Raw genomic sequence first — 19,599 nt, forward strand, 5'->3', positions numbered from 1 at the left:
GCACTTCTGAAGTTCTTGAACGCCTTAAGACACACATATGGTTGAAGAGGGGGGAATCCTTCTCTGTTCCAAATTTAAACATTATGCATAATCCATAATGAAATCTGAATATAAATTTCAAGAGGTTGCTTTTATTTTAGCCTTTTGTTTTTAATTGATTGTAAAGAGAGTGTTCAGTTCAAAGAATAGTGTAAAATGTTAGTGTAATTGAAAATCTAGTTAGTATTCTTGACTTTTTTAGTATTTTCAGTAACTTCTGTATTTTTTTATAACCTTTTAAGAACTATTATGAGTTTAAGGATGGATTTTTTAGAAGAACATTTGCATTAAATGTTGAGTCAAAGTCGTCACTTTCTGATAGTTTAGTAAAACAGTAAAAAAGACAGGAGATCAGATCCTAAATTGAGGTAAACTTCATAGCTTTGTAGACTTAGCGAGGATAGAATAATTTACAAGAGGTGAGGATTTGCCCTGCCTTCTTGTTTGGATCATTTTCTAAATTAAATACTGAGGCTGCTGTGTTAGGTAGGGGCTGATGTTTTGGATTTTTTTTTTTTTTTTTTAAGGAATTGTGTTCACAGGAAATAACATTCTTCTGGTATTTTAGGTGATGAAGTTATAATAATTCAAGATAAACTGGAAGGCATTAAAGTGAGATACAAAGACATTACAAAATTGAGTTCTGATGTGTCCAAGACCTTAGAGCAAGCCCTACAGCTTGCAGGTCAGCTGCACTCAACCCATGAAGAGCTCTGCAAATGGCTTGACAAAGTGGAAGTGGAGTTACTGTCATATGAAACTCAAATGCCAAAGGGTGAAGAATTAAGCCAAGCACAAGAAAGACAAAAAGTAGGTTTTAGAATCTGTGAATTATTTATCTCTGTATGGTTTTGCGTTAACCTTTGGTTTTGCAGAAAATTGTTTTGTGAATAACTAATTTGGCATTAGATCAGCTGACTAATTGTAACAGTAGTTAAGAATCACGCTTACTTTCCAGAGTCATTTGTTATAATACCATACAAAATTGGGTTGTGGTTTATTTTTAGCTCAGCAGCACAACATTTCTTTTTTGTTCAAGCAGCTACCTTACCCTGGGAAAACTCTAAAGTTGTCAAACAAAGTTATTTTGGTTCCTTAGTTGTGACATGGATATTATCCTGTGAAGTCTGAAAAAGACAGCATTTAAAATACATTACTAATATTGTTTAACAAAAAATACTTATTTAAAAAAATATGCAAGCTAGATGGCGAGGGCAGTGTTTTGAGTGGAAAAAACCAAAAAAATATATTTCTTTCAAATTATATATATGCTACAATAATACATATTAGCAATTAATATATTAATAACTTATATGTGTTAAAATGTAAAATCACACAGATGTTAATAAATATGTAAATATTGAATTATAGTTGTAGATATAGATACAGAAAAGAAATTAATATCAGTGGGGCTTCCTGTACAGAAAAAACTTGAAGGATTGTGTGATAATTTGACAGGAATATAATCCGATCATTGCTCATTTCAGGAATTATTTGAATGCATGATATTTTCTTTCATTTCATGCTTTGGAGGTGATCAAGTTCCTTATGGCATGACAGGCTGCAAGTAGCATATGTTAGTTTTATTTTATTCGTTCACTTCCTGAAGTACTCACAACTCATAAAAATTCAGAGAATTTTGAACTATCATATTCACTGAAGAAATGTTTTTAGCATATATTCTGTAGAAAACTTAGACTTACCCTCTTTTTTGTCAAACAACTGACAAGTATCAAAAAGCTAGTACAACTGAGCTGAAAATAATTGTGCTCATTTATCCCTTTGGTGTGCCTGGAAAACATTTCAGTTCTCGACTCGGTAGTTTAAAGAATAAAAAACATATGTAAGCTGTGTGTGTGTTCAACTCATGCTGGCACATTTACTTTAAATGACCTTTTTCAGGAGTTGAAGCAAGAAGCAAAAAACAACAAAGCCTTACTGGACACTCTCAATGAAGTTGGCAGTGCCTTCCTGGAACTGGTGCCATGGAGAGCTAGAGAGGGACTTGACAAGATGATAACAGAGGACAACGAACGATACAGATTAGTGAATGACACAATCTCTCAGAAGGTGGATGAGATTGATGCTGCTATCCTGAGATCCCAGCAGGTACTGAAAACCTGTTTTAGGGCTATAATGAATGGCCTCTGGCAACGTGTACTTGAATAGAAGATGTCCTTTAATAGTGTTGCCAAACATTTCTTTTGCTCAGGCAGCAAAAGACCTGTTTGAATGGAATGTGACTCCACTGTAAAGATATGCATGCCAGAAGGTATGCTGTTGTAATCATACGCCTTTCTGTTGACAAAAGCTTCAGTCTTGTAGCTAACATTACTGTAACTATCCTGTGACTCCTTAAGTGGGAATTTTCTTGAGTAAGAACTGAATCGCCCTTATCTTTCACAGATCATGTTAAATAAAATATGGCCCAGTTCCCCAGCCAATTTTCTTGGATGTAGCATTGAAATCACTAATGTTGCTACACCTTCCAGCATCAGTTGATTGTCTAGCTTCCCTGTATTTTTGACAATTAAAAGCTGGATCACATTATCCAAACTATACTGGAGAGTTTAAATAACAGTTGCTTTTACTCATATCCACAATGCTTTTCTTCTTGGGATACAAAACCTGAGTTACTAAATATGTGAAGGTTTCAAAACACACACAGATGCATGTATATGGGTATACTTTGAGAACTGACACTCCAATTTCATTACTAAATGGTCCCTTATTAAGATCCATGTTTGTAAAAGCATCATGGAACACAATTTTCCACTGTCTGCCTACAGTTCAGGCATAAAAGTATGGAGATTTTTCTTTCTGCTAATAGTTCCCGTAAATAGTTACAATGGGACAAGGAGAAACCGTATGTGACGATTTCAAAGTTCGTTGGAAGCCAACTGAAAGAGGCTGGCAGTAATTCAGATCTCCTTATTAGTGAGGTTAAAAATAACTTCATGTTTAACTTTTTAAGGGGTTTGGTATGAGTATTATTTTGTCTCCTTGAAACAAATCCTCAGCAACAAAGGGTGATTTTCTATGAGTGAAAAGAGGAGAAAGGAAGACAGGCAAGAATGCCAGGAGGCCTCCATGGAGCTCCTGGGCTTAATTAAGTACAAAAAGAAAGTCTGTAGGGAGTGGAAGCAGAAACTGGTTACCTGGGCGGACTGCAAAGTTGTCCGAGCAGCCATGGATCAGGTTAGGAAACCTAAAACCTAGATATAATTTAATCTAGCTAGGGACATAAAGGGGAACAAGAAATTCTGCAGGTATATCAGTGATAAAAGGAAGGCCAGGGAAGATGTGGGCCCTCTCCAGAAGGAAACTGAAGACCTGGTCACGAGGGACACAAAGGAAGCTTGAATGACTTCTTTGGGGGAAGCAGAATGACTTCTTTCCCTCAGTCTTCACCAGCAAGGGCTCTAGCCACACTTCCCAAGCTGCAGAAAGCAAAGGTATTGCTTTCTGAGAATTCTGAGAAGATGATCTGCCTGCTGTTAGTGAAGATCAGGTTAGAGAGCATCTAAAGAACCTGAAGGTGCACAAGTCCATGGGACCCAATGAGATCCATCCATGGGTTCTAAGAGAATTGGCAGATGAAGTTGCCAAGCTGCTTTCTATCATATTTGCAAGATCACGGCAGTCTGGTGAAGTTTCCACTGACTGGAAAAGGGAAAACATAACCCCCATATTCAAGGTGGGGGAAAAAAAGAAGATCCAGGGAACTACAAGCCAGTCAGTCTCACCTTTATGTCTAGCGTGATCATGAAGCAGATCCTCCTGAAGGCCCTACTAAGGAACGTGGAAAATAAAGACAAGGTGATTGGTGGTAACCAACATGGCTTCACCAAGGGCAAGTCATGCCTGACAAACTTGGCCTTTTATTGTGGAGGAACAGTGTCACTGGATAAAGGAAGTGCAACTGATGTCATCTACCTGGACTTGTGCAAAGTGTTTGACACTTTCCTGCATGACATCCTGGTCACTAAATTGGACAAAAAGAGGATTTGATGGATGGACAACTTGCTGCATAAATAATTGGCTGGATGGTCACACTCAGACAGTTGCGGTCAACAGCTCAATGTCCAACTGGAGACCAGTGACATAGTGACATGTGGTGTTCCTCAAGGATCAGTGTTGGGGCTGGTGTTATTTAACATCTTTCTAGGCCTAGATTCATAGAATTCTAATAGAATCTATGAAACAGAAGAATGTTTGCTCTCCTTCAAGTCTCTGAATTATGTTTCATCCCCTAACACCAGGTCAGCACATTCAAGTCCAGGTCCAAAGGGTCCAGAGATGCTGCTCCACTACCTAACTTTGAAAGGACACATTGCACTCTAGTCCTGAATACCCCTAACCTTCTAACCTTCACTTGAGCCCACCACAGTATACTTCTATACACTATCCCATGATTAAGGGGCTTAACATGCTTCCAGTATAAGGATAAGCTGCTTTCCATTCAGCTCAAAGATAGACCATGCATAATGAAAAAATATTTTTGGAGGAGCTAATGCTTTGTAAGCTTACCCTGAAGCAACTTGTTCAAGTGACTGTTCTATTAAAAAGTTTTGATTGGAGGGCAAAGCCACCAAGAATGTGGGGAGTTCAGTGGAAGTAGCATGGTTTTTGTGATAGACATTACTGGGCCAAGGAGACAAATGCATTAACCTGTATGAACTGTTGAGTACATGGTTTCATGCTGTTAATGAGATTGAACACTTAATATAATGTGAATGCCCCTAAATGGATTGAAATATATGAGAGAGAAATTCTACTGCATGTTCTCATTTGTTGGTACTGAAGATATTGGTCAGTATCTTTCCCTACTGCAAAAAGTGCTATATATAGAAAGAGAAGGTCATATTTTGCAGTTGCTTTCCTTGTTCTTTGCTCCAAAGCAGTCACAGAGGGTGCTTTATAAAGCATTCACAGAGAAAATCACAGTGTCATCATATTCACAAGTCAGTCCTTCCTGGTTAGAAGTACTGCAATGAAACATGGTTGGTTAAACCAGGTAGGAATAAGACAGACTTTTTTATAGTGACTCAGGCGATGTTCAAGGCTGAAAAATAATTCTGCTATGCATTATTGAGAAAAATATCTTTGAATTTTGGATGCAGAGGGTGCTGGTTTTGCACTTCATATTCCTCAATGTTATACGTGCACATCATAAATTACAAATCCTACATCCTTAGTAAATGAGGCTTAGAGTTCTAGTGTTGCTCAGCACTGTGGAACCTGGACTTTTCCAGTGCCATGCTTTGATTTTGTTATTTCCACTAAATGTTTGCTCAGTGTTAGTGACATACCCATGGACATTTGATATCAGGAAGTCACAGACTGGTTGTACCTCTAACACATTTGACATCATGTTCATTTCCTTTAGTTGGGTCATAAATAGATGGGCTTCCAAAGAGCTGGGATTTAAATACTACTGGTGCATTTACTTCATGCTAATGTTTACAGTACTGATTGTTTCAGAACATACCTTTCTGTTAGGAAGTTATACTATTTAGGACACATCCTACTTTGTGTTACTTTATATGAGAAATGACATATGGTGAAAAAGAATGTTTCAGCTCTCTTTCATGTAACAAATGGATTAAACAAGGCTGAAAAAGATTGACTCAAGAAGAATGAAATCTCAGAACTGCTTTGTTTTTGTGGAATTTATAATTAACCACTAAGACAAGAGTGATTTAGTAGCCAAAGCGAACTCCAGCTATGTTCCAGGAGCAATACTGTCATAGTTCTACAGCCACAAATGCACTGGCCATCAGATTTAAAAGACAAGAGGGACCGGGTGTGACTTCTGAATGAAGTGTGGTAGTCAACAACACAAGTAACAAGTTCTGACCTAAAATGCCCTGATAGACCTTCAGAATAACTCAGAGCCGTATTAATCTTCAAATAATTGCAGTGAAGATCAAACCTTTAGAAAAAAAAAATATAGTACTTTCAATGGTTAGTGTTTTGTGCATCTGATGGTACTGCAAATTATTTCTCTATGGCTTAAGCTCAGTATTACAGTATGGATGCACTAAGATGCACATTTGGAAACTTGAGCAGAAATGATAGATAATGCATCATTTTTTAAAAATTTAATCTTTTCAGCAGAATTGGATACCCAGGTAATTCTTTTCAGGATCTCTTGCTTTTCTTTACAAATTAGTAAGAGACAGATCCTCTAAATACTCTAATTACCTTAGTGCTTTAAGGTAATTTTTGAAACATTGAAGTGTCAACTAACAGTAGTCTGTAAGTTAAACCATAGAATCATAGAATTGCTAAGGTTGGAAAAAGACGCACAGGATCATCCAGTCCAACCATTCATCCATCACCAATGGTTCTCATTAAACCGTGTCCCTCAACACAGCATCCAAACGTTCCTTGAACGCCTCCAGGGTCGGTGACTCCACCACCTCTCTGGGCAGCCCATGCCAGTGTCTGACCACCCTTTCAGGGAAGTAGTATTTCCTAACGTCCAGCCTGAACCTTCCCTGGCTCAGCTTGAAGCCATTCCCTCTAGTCCTATCACTAGTCACACGAGAGAAGAGGCTGATCCCCAGCTCACTAAAACCTCCCTTCAGGTAGTTATAGAGAGCAATAAGGTCTCCCCTGAGCCTCCTCCTCTATAGACTGATCAATCCCAGCTCCTTCAGCTGCTCCTCATTGGAGCGGCTCCTCATTGGAAGTTAATCCTTTACTGAATGGACTGGCTGCCCAAATGCCTCAGAGTATTTTGATATTTAATCCATGATCTGGTTTTGGATGAAATCCCGTCTTCTCTGAATTTGGTGATTTTTTTTTTTCCACTGACTTACTTGAATTGTAATTGCTTCAGCTTTATCATTTAATACCAAAGCATCTCTTAAGACGAAAAAGATAGCATCAAACAGCTATTTCTTAAGGTAATTCCAACAGTAGCAGTAACAATAAATTTGGAAGTGGAAAAGACATGTGAAAGTTGAGTCAAATGAAAATAAACATTCCTGTTAAAATTCTGAAATGGTAACCCTTTTAATTATGTCTGTTAAAAGAGCTGTAGGGTTCGGAAAAATGTACTTCTGTTGCTTTGTCATGTTTATGAATTAAACTGATTTTATTCCAATTCCTCAGAACCATTTGGAGCATTGTATTTCATTTATATAAACCTCATATGGAAAGGGAGTTACTATCTCTGTACTAATTCAGAAACGTGCTTTTTATCATCTATGAAATTTTTGAAGTCATTCTAACTTTTCATGTCTATAGAATCATTGAACTCAATCATGTCTCCCTCATTTAGTTCGATCAAGCAGCTGATGCTGAACTTGCCTGGATTGCAGAAGCAGAAAAGAAACTGATGTCTCTTGGCGATATTAGGCTTGAGCAAGACCAGACCGCAGCTCAGCTACAAGTTCAAAAGGTAAAAGAAATGCATTTCCAACTGTCATGTTAATTATTGGCCAGCACACTCTCCATCTAGAAAATGTACTAGCGTGATTTAATTTTCAGTCCATCATAATGCACTTCACGAATAGTTTTTGCTCCGTGCACTTTATTTTATATTGCTGACCAGTTTTTATTGTGTTTCAAGGCTTTTACCATGGAGATTTTGAGGCACAAAGATACTATAGATGAACTTGTTAAGTCCGGGGATAAGATTATGAACACGTGCACTGAAGAAGAGAAGCAGACGATAAAGGTAAATTTCTCATAAATCTGCAGCTACAGTGGTGGATAGGAAGACCATAGACTGTAGGAAGATTCTTATGGTGTATACTTCAAAATGTTAATGAAAAAGCATTAATTACAGCCACTTCTAGTCCAAGGTTTATAATACTAGAAGAAATGCTTCAGGACGTTCAAAGAGCAAGCACTGTCTACTTCATTATCTGACACTAATTTGGAGCCCCATTTGTCATCTCCCATGGTAAACAGTATTTTAGCCAGTGAAATGATTGAGTGAATAGGTATTAGTCATCTGGGGTGATGCGCGTGGAATCTGGCTGTTTATCTTTCTTTATTCTCTAGAGTCTGTGAAGCTCTGGCTGGGTGTGTGTATTTCTGTGCCTCATTCAGTGGCTGGCACCTCAGTGTGTGTCTTTATCCTCATTTATGCCAATTTCAGTGGGGGAATTGTTTGCCAGGAATGTTCCATCCTGTTGACTAACATAGCCCATGAAAGGCATTCTTACACATTTGTTTATGTGTGCACACAGCCTGAGGGTGAGGGCTGAAAAAATATACATGTATGTGTGTGTTTTATATGCATGCACACAGACAGATCTTTCCTACTGGCATTTTAGAGTGGACTTTTTTTTACTGTTATGGATATGATCTGTGATTTTGGTCCTTCCAAAGACCAACAGTAATTCTCTAATTGTGCTCTGCTGCAGAATCACTGAATAAATTTGATTTGTTCTTAAGTGAATTTAGTTCACTCTATTAAAATATAGCCAAAAGGGAGAGCAATTGTAGATGATCCTCTATTAGATATATGTTTTAGTAAAAAAAACAACAGTATATCTGTATGTTAGGCTATGTTTTGTCCTTTGGATAGCATCCCTATAATTAATTTACATGCAAGACGTAACAAATGAAACGAAACCTTGTTCTGACATTTTGTACTTCATATTCAATGCCTCATTTATATGTTTAGTTTTTCTAAGGCTAACATTTATGTGCATCATTGCATATAGAATTTCATAAAAACGATAAGATGGGCAGTGTTCCACAGAAAATTATATATCCAGTTGATACTTATTATCACATGCCCAAACAGAATAGAGGAGTAATGCTTAAACCTTTAAGTTTTGTCATTTTTATTAATGGTAACATATTCTCATTAATTAATACTTGCTAACATGGAAAATAGTGTTACATGCTTTCTGTAGAAAGCTTATGTAGAAGTATATGCCCTATTCTTTGGCAGATTTTAAAAAAAGAAGGCAAATTTTTATGCACTGTTCGTGATGCTTTGATTCAGAAACACACTGAAAAACTTAGCTTCTGCCAAGTGTTGCTGAAGATGAGTGCCTCCAGAAAGAAAGATAGGCATTAAAGTCATTTGCAGCTTAAATGGAAGTTCTAGGAATAAAGTGTTTGTGTTTTAGTTACTTTGAATGTGTCCTACCAAATTCAGATCTATCACAATATTGATTCTTTCCTCTTTAAATACTCTAGTACTGTAGAACTACTATCAAAATTAAGATTTGGTTCACTGTGGTTTGGTGCTATCAATTATCAAAGCTGTTTAGGGATTAGGATAATAAAATACGTGGAAAGGCATACATTGCTATTTTTTGTTAATATTATTTCACAGAAAAAACTGAAAAGCCTGTTACAGAAATATGATACAGTCTGTCAAATGAACTCAGAGAGAAACCTTCAGCTGGAGAGGGCTCAGTCCCTTGTTAACCAATTCTGGGAGACTTATGAAGAGCTTTGGCCATGGTTAACTGAAACAGAAATGATCATCTCTCAGCTTCCTGCACCGGCCCTTGAGTATGAAACTTTAAAGCAACAACAAGAAGAGCATCGGGTAAGAATTTTGCTGTTTTAAAACCAACCAGCCGAACAAGCAAAAAAGCCAACGAAGTATCAAAAGCTAACTAGTATTCTGCTTGGAACCATGAAGTACTCTACTGACCGCTTATAACTGACAGTTAGACTTCTGTTGAAAAAAGTTGTTTAAAATAATAATAGAAAATATACTTAAAATCATGCCTCTACTGTTCTCCAAACTGCATGCAAACAAGATTATCTAGGGAAAGCAGCAAGCAATGTACAAGCATTAAAGAGGGCTAAGGGGGAAATAATTGCCATTAAGTGACAGATCCAAGCATAAGAAATGAGTAGCTTAGAAGCGTACTTAAAAGTACACATAAATATGACAGTATTAGAACAAACCAAGTTCGTAAATGGAAACAACAGAGATTGGATTATGTAGTAAGAACCACAAAAGAGTAATATGAGACAACAGAAAGAGCTAGAGTACCTGCTGTCAGCATGCAGAAACTGAAATGCAGTCTACGTATGCAATGTGTATTAATATGCATATGTATTAACCTTATGTACATGTAAAAACTGTGGTGTTTGTTTTGTTGATATCATGGAAACTGAACTTTGTTGAACCAGGAACTAAACTTTGTTGAACCAGGAAGATTGACAATTCAGGGTCCAAGAATTCTGTGGTTTAGTTTAAGCCAATCCCTTGGCCAATTCTCTTAAAAAATATGTTTGTTATATAATAATAAAAATAAATAATTGTTTCTCATAACATCACAAAATAGAGAGGGAACTGTATTATATAGTCTGGCCTCCATGTGGTCTTTCTTGCATACAAGAATCAACTGGGACAAAAATCAGTATGCTTCAGACAGCAACTAGAATCCACTAGACGTGGAATCAGATTTAACTTAACAAGGTTAAAAACCTGCATGTTTTAGCACGTGCAAAGCCCATATTGCTACTGGAAACACCTGTCTCTTCCTACTGAGCACAGGGTAGCTAGGCTTTTTAATTTTAGTTGCCTCAGTTAAATGACTCAAGTTAGGATGAATCCTGGCTTCAAAATCGTGTTTACTGTGAGACCAGTTAATGAAGATGTGCCACTTGATATAGTGGTAAACACAGGGTTCACTCATTTGTCTTCCTACTATGTCCACAAAGAATAAACATGCTCTATTAAGACTAAATATATCACATGGGCTTTACAAACTATCTTGATTAGTCACTATGAACCAAATCATGCTTGCTTTACTTACATGTTTGTTTCCCCCATATACTTTAATCATTCTGCTTGCTTGAGAGGCCCTTCATCTGAACTTGTATTTTTGCATTTTCCCTGGGCTATGCCATTAGCTGAGATTTGTTTAAGTAGAAGATTAATGTCTGGCAATTTTAACACGTAATCTGATCTGGAATACTGATTTACTGGAATTGTTTATCCAGTTGCGGCAACAACCAGATCATTTGTGCTTCTGTTATAAAAAAGGAAAAAGGTCCTCAGTATGAGTACAGCTTTCTTTATTCCCTTATATTTCTTATATATTCACTTATATTTATATTAACATGCAGTTAATTTAGCTTCAATTTCGCTCTTGGCAGAGTAGGAGTACCAGCATAATAAAGTTTTTACCTATGGATGCGTAATCTGTCACATTGTGTCAAGTTATCTACTTGTACACAAAAATAAAATACATAAAATGATTTTCTAAAAACTTGCCAACTATTCTTAGCTTAGCATTTTCCTTTTTCTGTGCTAATCAGTATCGTTTTTCTTTATGCAAGGTATGCAAGTAGAATTATGTTCTCAGGCAGTAGCTAGTCCTTGCTTTTTGGTTTTTGTTGTTGTTTTTTCTTTTTGATTTTCATTGTTGTTTCTTCATCAGTGAACAGTGGATAGTTGTCGTCACTCTATTTTCAGGCTTCCCAACTCCTCCTCTTCTGGGGAGGAGCACGTAAGCAAGCCAGTATCAGGATTTCTTTTTAAGGGAAGGACCTCAGTTGAAGAGAAGAGGATTTATTTACACTGAGACTGATATAAGCCCTTTTCTGTGTCTTCGTTTGTTTAAACAATCCCTGAACCAGGAGGAACAGAGCATGTGCTTGCTCTAGCCTGTCATTCCTACACAGTGACTGTAGGCTAGAATGGAGCATGGAGCTCACAGCACTGAGAGGAGCAGTGTCTCACCAGACAGTGGGTTTTTTCTGAAAAGGAAAGGATGAACTGAGACAATAAATGAAACTGAAGGGAATGGTTAGGTTACTCCACCTGAAATCTCTTCCTTTTGTCAGATCTATGGGTGCAAGTAAACAAAAGCAAAATACTTAGGCAAGCTGGAAGACAAAATACCATTACCTTTTGGCCTTTTGCACTTTTCTGTGGTTTGGACTTACTTTGGGGGTGGGTGTTGAGAGGGAGTAGGTGGCTGAAATCAAATCTAATTTGTATATTAATTTCTTGGTAAACAAGAAAACACTCGTACATCTTCATTGCCCTCTATCATTTTCACTTTTTGTTTGTTTGTTTTGTTTTGTTTTGTTTTTTAACCTCCTCTTTGTTCTACTTTCCTCTTTTAACTCAAGGATAACTTGCATTACTATTATTGCAACTTCAATTCCTCGTTCTGTGATGTTCTTCAGTGGAAGGCTTTTTGGCACATATCAGCAAGAAAATGTATATATGTAGTGGTATTATGCAAATATTTGGAATATAGTTACCATTTCTGTCATTATAGGTCCTAAAAATGATGGGGAGTGTCTGTTGCCAACATCATCTGCAGCCAACATCATCTGTTGGCACCACGCATTCTACATGTAATGATATGCCTTGAAGGAGTATTTCATGGCCCTTTCCAATGTATCTTTAATTGTGATGTTTCCTGGCTGGGTAGCTCTCGCTTTTGGAAAGGGAATCATCACTGGCAGAGCAGTCATTAACGTTATTTAATATTATTTGTGCTTTACATTAGGATGACAGGTATTTGTTTGGAATTTCTTGCCAGCTGGATGTGTTTGAAGTGTGGACAGCTGTAATGTGGTGGTCTAAGCATAAGAAACTGATAAGTTTTTTTCATTTGTTATAGCAACTGCGTGAGCTGATTGCTGAGCACAAGCCTCATATAGATAAGATGAATAAAACTGGGCCTCAGTTGCTGGAGCTGAGCCCAGGAGAAGGTTTCTCTATCCAAGAGAAATATGTGGCAGCTGACACCCTTTACAGTAAAATTAAGGAAGATGTCAAAAAGAGAGCACTGGCACTGGATGAAGCCCTTTCTCAGTGTACCCAGGTATCATTTTAAGTATGATTAGATTCATTTGAATGGAAAGATGCACAGACATTATCATTTTGTATGAATATATATCAAGACTAAACTGCTGTTTTATGTGGATTTTTCAGCTGAATGGTGTGTGAATGTTCATATTACTTCTCATGGCATTGATTTTCCTGAGGGGTTATAATTTTATGACTCTGCTGCAGTTGAAAAATATCAGTTCTCAATTTTAAAATGTCAAAAAAGGAATATTTGATCTAACAATGTCAGATTTCCAGTTTATTCAGTTTTCTTTTACTGGTCTGTTAATAGCTGATGCTGTGCTTGATCTGAATGTCTCTGTTAATCAGTTAGCTTTGCATATTGTCATATCTAGAGCTTGGCAACTTCAGCCGTTCCTTTAATAGACTGTAACTAGAGGGTACCTAACCATGCATAGCATTTGGTCTTCATTATAGACTCATGGGAACTTAATGTAATCTGTTCTTGAACTTTTTCACGTAAAAGAATTGTGAGCAAGTTAGACTTCAGAAAATATTATCGTAAGCATAAAATTCAGGTCAAGTCCACAAAAGCTGTGTATCTTATTACTCCATGGAATTAACCTTATTAGCGTATTGATAGGTATCAGTTCCTAGGAACTTGATAATACTGGATTAATTTGTCATTAAATCCAAAATGAAATCCTTTGATGTGACACCAAATTCAGAAAAAAGTCCTCATTAACTGTGTACGTGAACCTACACAAAAACCTGATAAAAGTTTTGTGTCCTGTAGCACTGTTTTTATGGTAAATTCCCTTTTTTGTCTGTTGGTTGTCAATTAAGTGCTATATTTCTTCCCAGGACTAGAACACTAAATCATGAAAGAGACCTTAAGGTTCTCATTGATTCTTCACTCTAAATAATTGTCGTCATATGTCATGGTACTTAACGCTGTATTCTTAGACATTACAGACAGAATTGAAGATTCTTAGGAAAAAAAAGTGACATCAGATGTCATTCATTTTTTGACCTGGTAGTAGCCACTATTCCATGCTACTTTCAGTCATTCTAAGTAGCCTCTTTCTTCACACCTCTGAAAGATGCCTGTTTACTTAGATTCAGTATTTTTTCTTTTGCATATGTGCTGCATGTTTGAAAATCAAGACATTTATTTAGCGTTTGAGCCTTTGCTTTATATGTGACAGACATTAACAAGATGTGCTTAAGTACAGAAAGGTACAGAAGGCTAAGATCAGAAAGCAAGAAGGAAAATGCATTCTTTGGTAACAGCTAGAATATAATCAGATGTTGAGAAAATATGTAATTACTTATAAAATGAACCTTAAAGTATTTAATGTACGTAAATGTATATGCAGATGGGAAAGCCAAACATTCTTACCTCCAGAATGTAATTTTATATAAACTCTTTCTTTATTAAGATGTGTAAATATATATTCAGACTCTGTAGTATAGTGGATATGTCAGTGTTTGTCTAGACAGTCCAGGAAGAATAATTATTTAACTCTTCAGGTTTCAAATTATGTTAAATTACGTTATATATCAAAGGCAGTATGTGACCTATGGAGCCAGAAAGAGAGATTTTAATGACTTGCCTTTCCTCCTTTTAAGTTCTAAATCACCTTGTCTCAGTCATTGAAGTCAGAGTAAAATGAGGCCCACTGTATGGACTGAGAATTTAAAAATGCAGGATATGTGTCCTAAAATGAGATTTGAATATTGCCAAATTTATTTCAGTTTTTATCACTTCTGCAAAGTTTTCTTGCCATAACCAGTTTTTCAGAAGTCTGGAATGTAGGGAGGTTGCTTATCTTTATATATTGCGTTTTGCTAGCTTATATGATAGTTGCACTTCTAATGAAAATAGAGTTCATAACATTAGAGTCTATACAGTGGAAAAAACGAATTACATTTGTTTTGCATGTATTTCTTTAAATACTAAGGATGTAGCTATTTCTTCATGTGCAATAAGCTTGTTTTGCTGTGCTTGTTCTTGCAACCTTCCCAAGTGTAGTAAAGAGTGCTCTTTGTAGATCCTGCTGGTTCTGTACCCACAATTTAATAATTTCTGAAACTTGGAAAGGGCATGGTTGTTGGCTGTGAGATGCTTTTAGTAATCTGTATGAATCCAGCACAGTATTTTAGTGCTTAACTTTAGACTTGTACCAAAGGATAAACAATGCTAATTAATGTAGATGTAACAGAGTTTCTGGGTGCATGGGCTTTGAGTCAAATGTGGATGAATGTAATACATGCTGCTGTGAGCTTTTAGTTGCAGGAGGTAATGTACATTTACTGCACCAATGAGCACCACTTGGGCATTAGGCAAATGTCTTTTTGAATGACCTTAAATATCAAATCCTAATCAGGGCTTATATGCAATATGGTGGTTTTGATATGAAAATACATGTAATTAATATTAAGATAAGTATCTTTCTAAAATGATACAATCAGAAAGCCACAGCTTTCCAAAATAAGATACAAAGTAATGTACTAATTATGCAGGACTGACTGCATGCAGGTAGGTGCTGCCGTGTGTAGTATTTTCAGGTGGATTGTTTCAGGATTAAACCTGGACTTGATAGTAAAGTTCTGTATCTCTTAAATCTGAGAAGTACCACCATTTTGCAGAGTCATGTGTTTCTTTTAGATATTAAGAGGGAGAGAACCACCCAGGGGTATTGCAAGTTGTACATATATAACTAGAGATGTTAAATAAGTTAATCTTAAAGTATACTATTCCAAGAGAACTTTCAGACACAATTTTTCAAACATCTTTGTTCTAATTTCTCTACCGTTTCTTTCTGTCCTTTTCCACCCTCTCAGTTTCATGACAAGATAGATCCAACTCTTGAGAGTTTGCAACGCATAGTTGAACGTCTGAGGCAGCCACCTTCAATCTCAGCAGAGGTTGAGAAGATTAAAGAGCAAATTAGTGAAAATAAGAATGTGTCAATGGATCTGGAAAAACTTCAGCCAGTCTATGAGACGCTTAAGCAGCGAGGGGAAGAAATGATCGCTCGCTCAGAAGGAGCAGATAAGGATGTATCTGCTAAAGGTAGTACACCAAGGAAAGACTCATGTAGTAGAAGTGCAGCAAGGTTCATCACATAAAAATCTTCATTTTTGGTGGCCACTAATCTGGGGATTGTATTCTACTGGAGAAGTTGCTGAAGATATAAAAAAACAAGACATTCATTTAGTAATTCATCATGGGTCTGGCCTTTGTTTTATTTTTAAATGTCTTGTTCTTTGTTTTTACTTAACATTGTAAAAAGTCTTGTAAAGAACCAATTCTGAAGTATAAATTTTAAAATATACACATGTTTCTGTTGTAGAGCTGTAGAGATATATATGGCCAAGAATTGTTTGCCAAGGTAGTAATCTCCTTCCTTTGTTGTTTAGTTGTGCAAGATAAACTAGACCAAATGGTCCTTATTTGGCAAGACATCCAGACCTTGACTGAGGAAAGGGAGGCCAAATTGTTGGATGTTATGGAACTAGCTGAAAAGTTCTGGTGTGATCATATGGCTCTCGTAGCTACTATTAAAGATACTCAGGACTTCATTCGAGAACTGGAGGGACCTGGAGTTGACCCATCTGTAGTCAAGCAACAGCAAGAAGCTGCTGAGGTCAGTTGTTTAAGTTGATGCAAAGTATTTTATTTACAGTATGCAGAGAAAAGACAGAATTATTAGGAAATAACAGAGGATATATATTTTTTTTAAGAGACAAAGAGGGATAATTATATAGAAATTTACTATAATGATATCTCAAGAGTCTATGGCAAATGATACATATCAGTGCTTAATTGCAATGAGCATGCAGCTTATGCCTGTCATTATATGTACATATCTGTTTATACGTATGCATATAATATATATGTCACCAAGACTTGACTCATACTTTAGATTCCAGGTAATACACAACATCTAAATGAAAGGCATACGGATGTGTGTATTACTCTCCAAGTCTGTAATTATTTATGCTGATAGCTACAGATTTGAAAGTGAATGATAACCTCTGAAAAAGAAAACATTTTGATTAAAGAAACTTAATTTAAAACTTCCTGTTTATTTTTTTCCATCTCGTATCAAAGGACATCATTATCTGTTTATAATTTAGACTGATGTCATATGATTTACTCTGACACTGAAAAGGGATGCTGATATTTTAAGCATCCAGTTGTAAGTCCAGGTGACTTTAAAGAGCACAAGTCAAATATGGATGTGTTCTGTGTTAAAAGCAAGCTGTACATAAATTATTGAATGTAATATTACCAGCGTTGGATTTTTTTTTTCCTTGTAGGCTGCTAAAGAAGAAATTGATGGACTGCAAGAAGAACTAGAGAGCGTTGTAAGCCTAGGCTCTGAACTTAGAGCTGCCTGTGGAGAGCCTGACAAACCTATTGTCAACAAGAGTATAGATGAGGTATGGGAAATGCAGATGCTCAAATTTATTAACATTATGTATGTAGCTTGGAAAGTAATGCCTGTTTATTTCCTTGGAAACTACAACTGATACAAAGGACATGGTAACACTATTTGATAGAACGAATTCTCAACTACAAAACACTGTTTTTCAACACAGTCACCATCACTAGCTGTGCATTTTTGCCAGTGATGAAAAAGAGCCTCCATGCCATGGTCATTAGAGGTGTGACCCACTGCTTCACAGCTGCATTGATGGCATCATTGCTAGGTAAATATTATCCTGCAGTCTATCATCAAACCGAACAGATGGAAGTCAGAAGGGGCACCAAATGCAGACTATATGGTGGATGCACCGGGAGAGTCCAGCCCAAGATTGGCGTTGTGCTCCATGATCTTCAAACAGGCATGAGGCCTGACGTTATTGTGTTGCAAGACAAAGGTTGTCTTTTTCTTTTCTTCCCTCTGCTGAGGGCTGCAGTTCTGCAGTGTGATCTAGGAAACTGTCACTTTCAGACACGTATTGGTTCAGTAAGTCCTGGATTTGTATATAGTGTTCTTTCCATTCCTGTGTGAGCATTTCTGGGATCCAGCTTTCACAAATTTTCCAACACTGCCACCATCATTTCTGATGCACTGAAGTTAATAGTCAGCTCCATGCACAGTTCCTAGGTTGTAATCTGTCCATCTGCGTAGATGAACTGATCGAAACGCACTTTATTTCATAGTGTGATAGCTGTGTGTGACTGTCTGGAATGTGGCTTGTTTTTCACTTTACTTCTGCTACTGCTGAAATATACCACCCATTGCCTCTCTGTTTGGTCTCCATGAATGTTCAGCAAGCATCAGTGAATGTCAGTGGGTGCCATTTTTTCCTCATGGAGGAATCCAATTCCATGCTTTTCCTTCATACGCATTTCCATGTGAGATGCTATTTTGTCAGACTGCCCCTCTGCTGCCATCTGTTCAACCTTCACAGTGCTATACCACCAATATCCACCTTTAACATTGTGAACTAACGTAATAAGGTGGGAGGCATTACTTTTGCGGTAGACTTCATAATTCTTGTTCAGCTGATAGTAGTATTCCCTGCCCTCAAAGAAATTCTGGAAATAAAATTTTGGGACCAAAAGTAAGATTTCCCTGGAGCCTTTGTGTTAAAGTAAGGTTGGCCTCTTGGATAAATAAACATTGACTCAGATTTGAATGTACAGAAAAAATAATTTTCTTGCTTTATGGATTAATTTTTTATAGAAGACATATAAAAAATTACTGATTAATGTAACATATGACTATTTCTTGTGAAAATGATGCAAGAATAAGTTTCATATGCTTTATGCAAAGTATCTTAACTGAGACCAGTCCTGTTCGCATGACTACAAAAGACTTTTAATTTCTCTCACATTTGGTAATGCAATTTTCTTTTATGCTGCCTTTATTCTAAAGATTCAACTCCAAATGATTTGACATTTCCCATACTGACTATAATCCCTATGTTAATAAATATGTAGTCACTGTTGAATTATGTACCTTCTGTATGATAAAACCTCTAGTGCATTCTGAAGGAAACTAAGCAGTGATAGAACAAGAGGTTTAATATGAAGTGAATATGAAATGTTCGTGTTTGATTTATTGGAGCTACTGAGCAATATCTATTTAGTGAATGCAATTTATATGGCAGATAAATTTTTGTCTAATGATATAAATTGCACTTATTTGCAGCTGAACTCTGCCTGGGATGCCTTAAACAAAACATGGAAAGAGCGAGTGGATAAGCTTGCCGAAGCTATGCAGGCAGCTGTTCAATACCAAGATGGACTGCAGGTAAGATGGTGTGATACACCCGATATACCTAATCCAATCTTGAGTTAATAGGATTTAATGTGGTTTTATTTAAAATGTAATGTGATTGAGTGGGTGACAAGTAACGCATCACTGCTTATACTGACTATTCAGCAAGCAGGTATTTTCTGTTGATTTGCTTTGTATTGTTCATATACTGCATTATATCTAGATTCCATGGTAAAATCTCCTTGCTTATTGGCAAGTGCAGAGGTTTTTTTTGATACCACACAATTTCATAGTAATCCTGCTCACATTATAATAGTAATTCATATGATAGGCAAGTTGATGTGACAAAGTCATATGAACTGAAAGGAACAGATTATTGGTCAATATACTCACTGCTGCTGTTTTCCTTGAATGGAGGACAGTTAAAGAACTTAAGTTTTACTCCACTCTTAATGTTAGCCAATTAAAAACATCTTTCTTGTTTCATTAAACCCTTGAAACACAAAATTACAGGTTTACATGATGCTGAGGCAAGTTTTTCATGTATTCAGTGCAGATCAAGCAGCAGAA

At 36.7% G+C, this 19,599-nt stretch overlaps 1 protein-coding gene across 50 annotated transcripts in view; it reads left to right on the forward strand.

Moving 5' to 3' along the window:
* The window catches only part of DST (dystonin), a 295,306-nt gene that overhangs the window by 234,091 nt on the left and 41,616 nt on the right, over window positions 1-19,599 (forward strand). For all 50 annotated transcript variants that reach the window (XM_015284861.4, XM_015284867.4, XM_015284863.4 and 47 more), the window contains 10 exons: window positions 608-849; window positions 1,942-2,148; window positions 7,331-7,450; window positions 7,622-7,729; window positions 9,350-9,568; window positions 12,618-12,821; window positions 15,635-15,866; window positions 16,214-16,440; window positions 17,117-17,239; window positions 18,961-19,062. In XM_015284861.4, the coding sequence (XP_015140347.2) occupies window positions 608-849; window positions 1,942-2,148; window positions 7,331-7,450; window positions 7,622-7,729; window positions 9,350-9,568; window positions 12,618-12,821; window positions 15,635-15,866; window positions 16,214-16,440; window positions 17,117-17,239; window positions 18,961-19,062 (1,784 nt within the window). The remainder of the gene's footprint in view (window positions 1-607; window positions 850-1,941; window positions 2,149-7,330; window positions 7,451-7,621; window positions 7,730-9,349; window positions 9,569-12,617; window positions 12,822-15,634; window positions 15,867-16,213; window positions 16,441-17,116; window positions 17,240-18,960; window positions 19,063-19,599) is intronic.

This window comes from Gallus gallus, chromosome 3 (genome assembly GCF_016699485.2).
Source record: "Gallus gallus isolate bGalGal1 chromosome 3, bGalGal1.mat.broiler.GRCg7b, whole genome shotgun sequence".
NCBI classification, from domain to species: domain Eukaryota; kingdom Metazoa; phylum Chordata; class Aves; order Galliformes; family Phasianidae; genus Gallus; species Gallus gallus.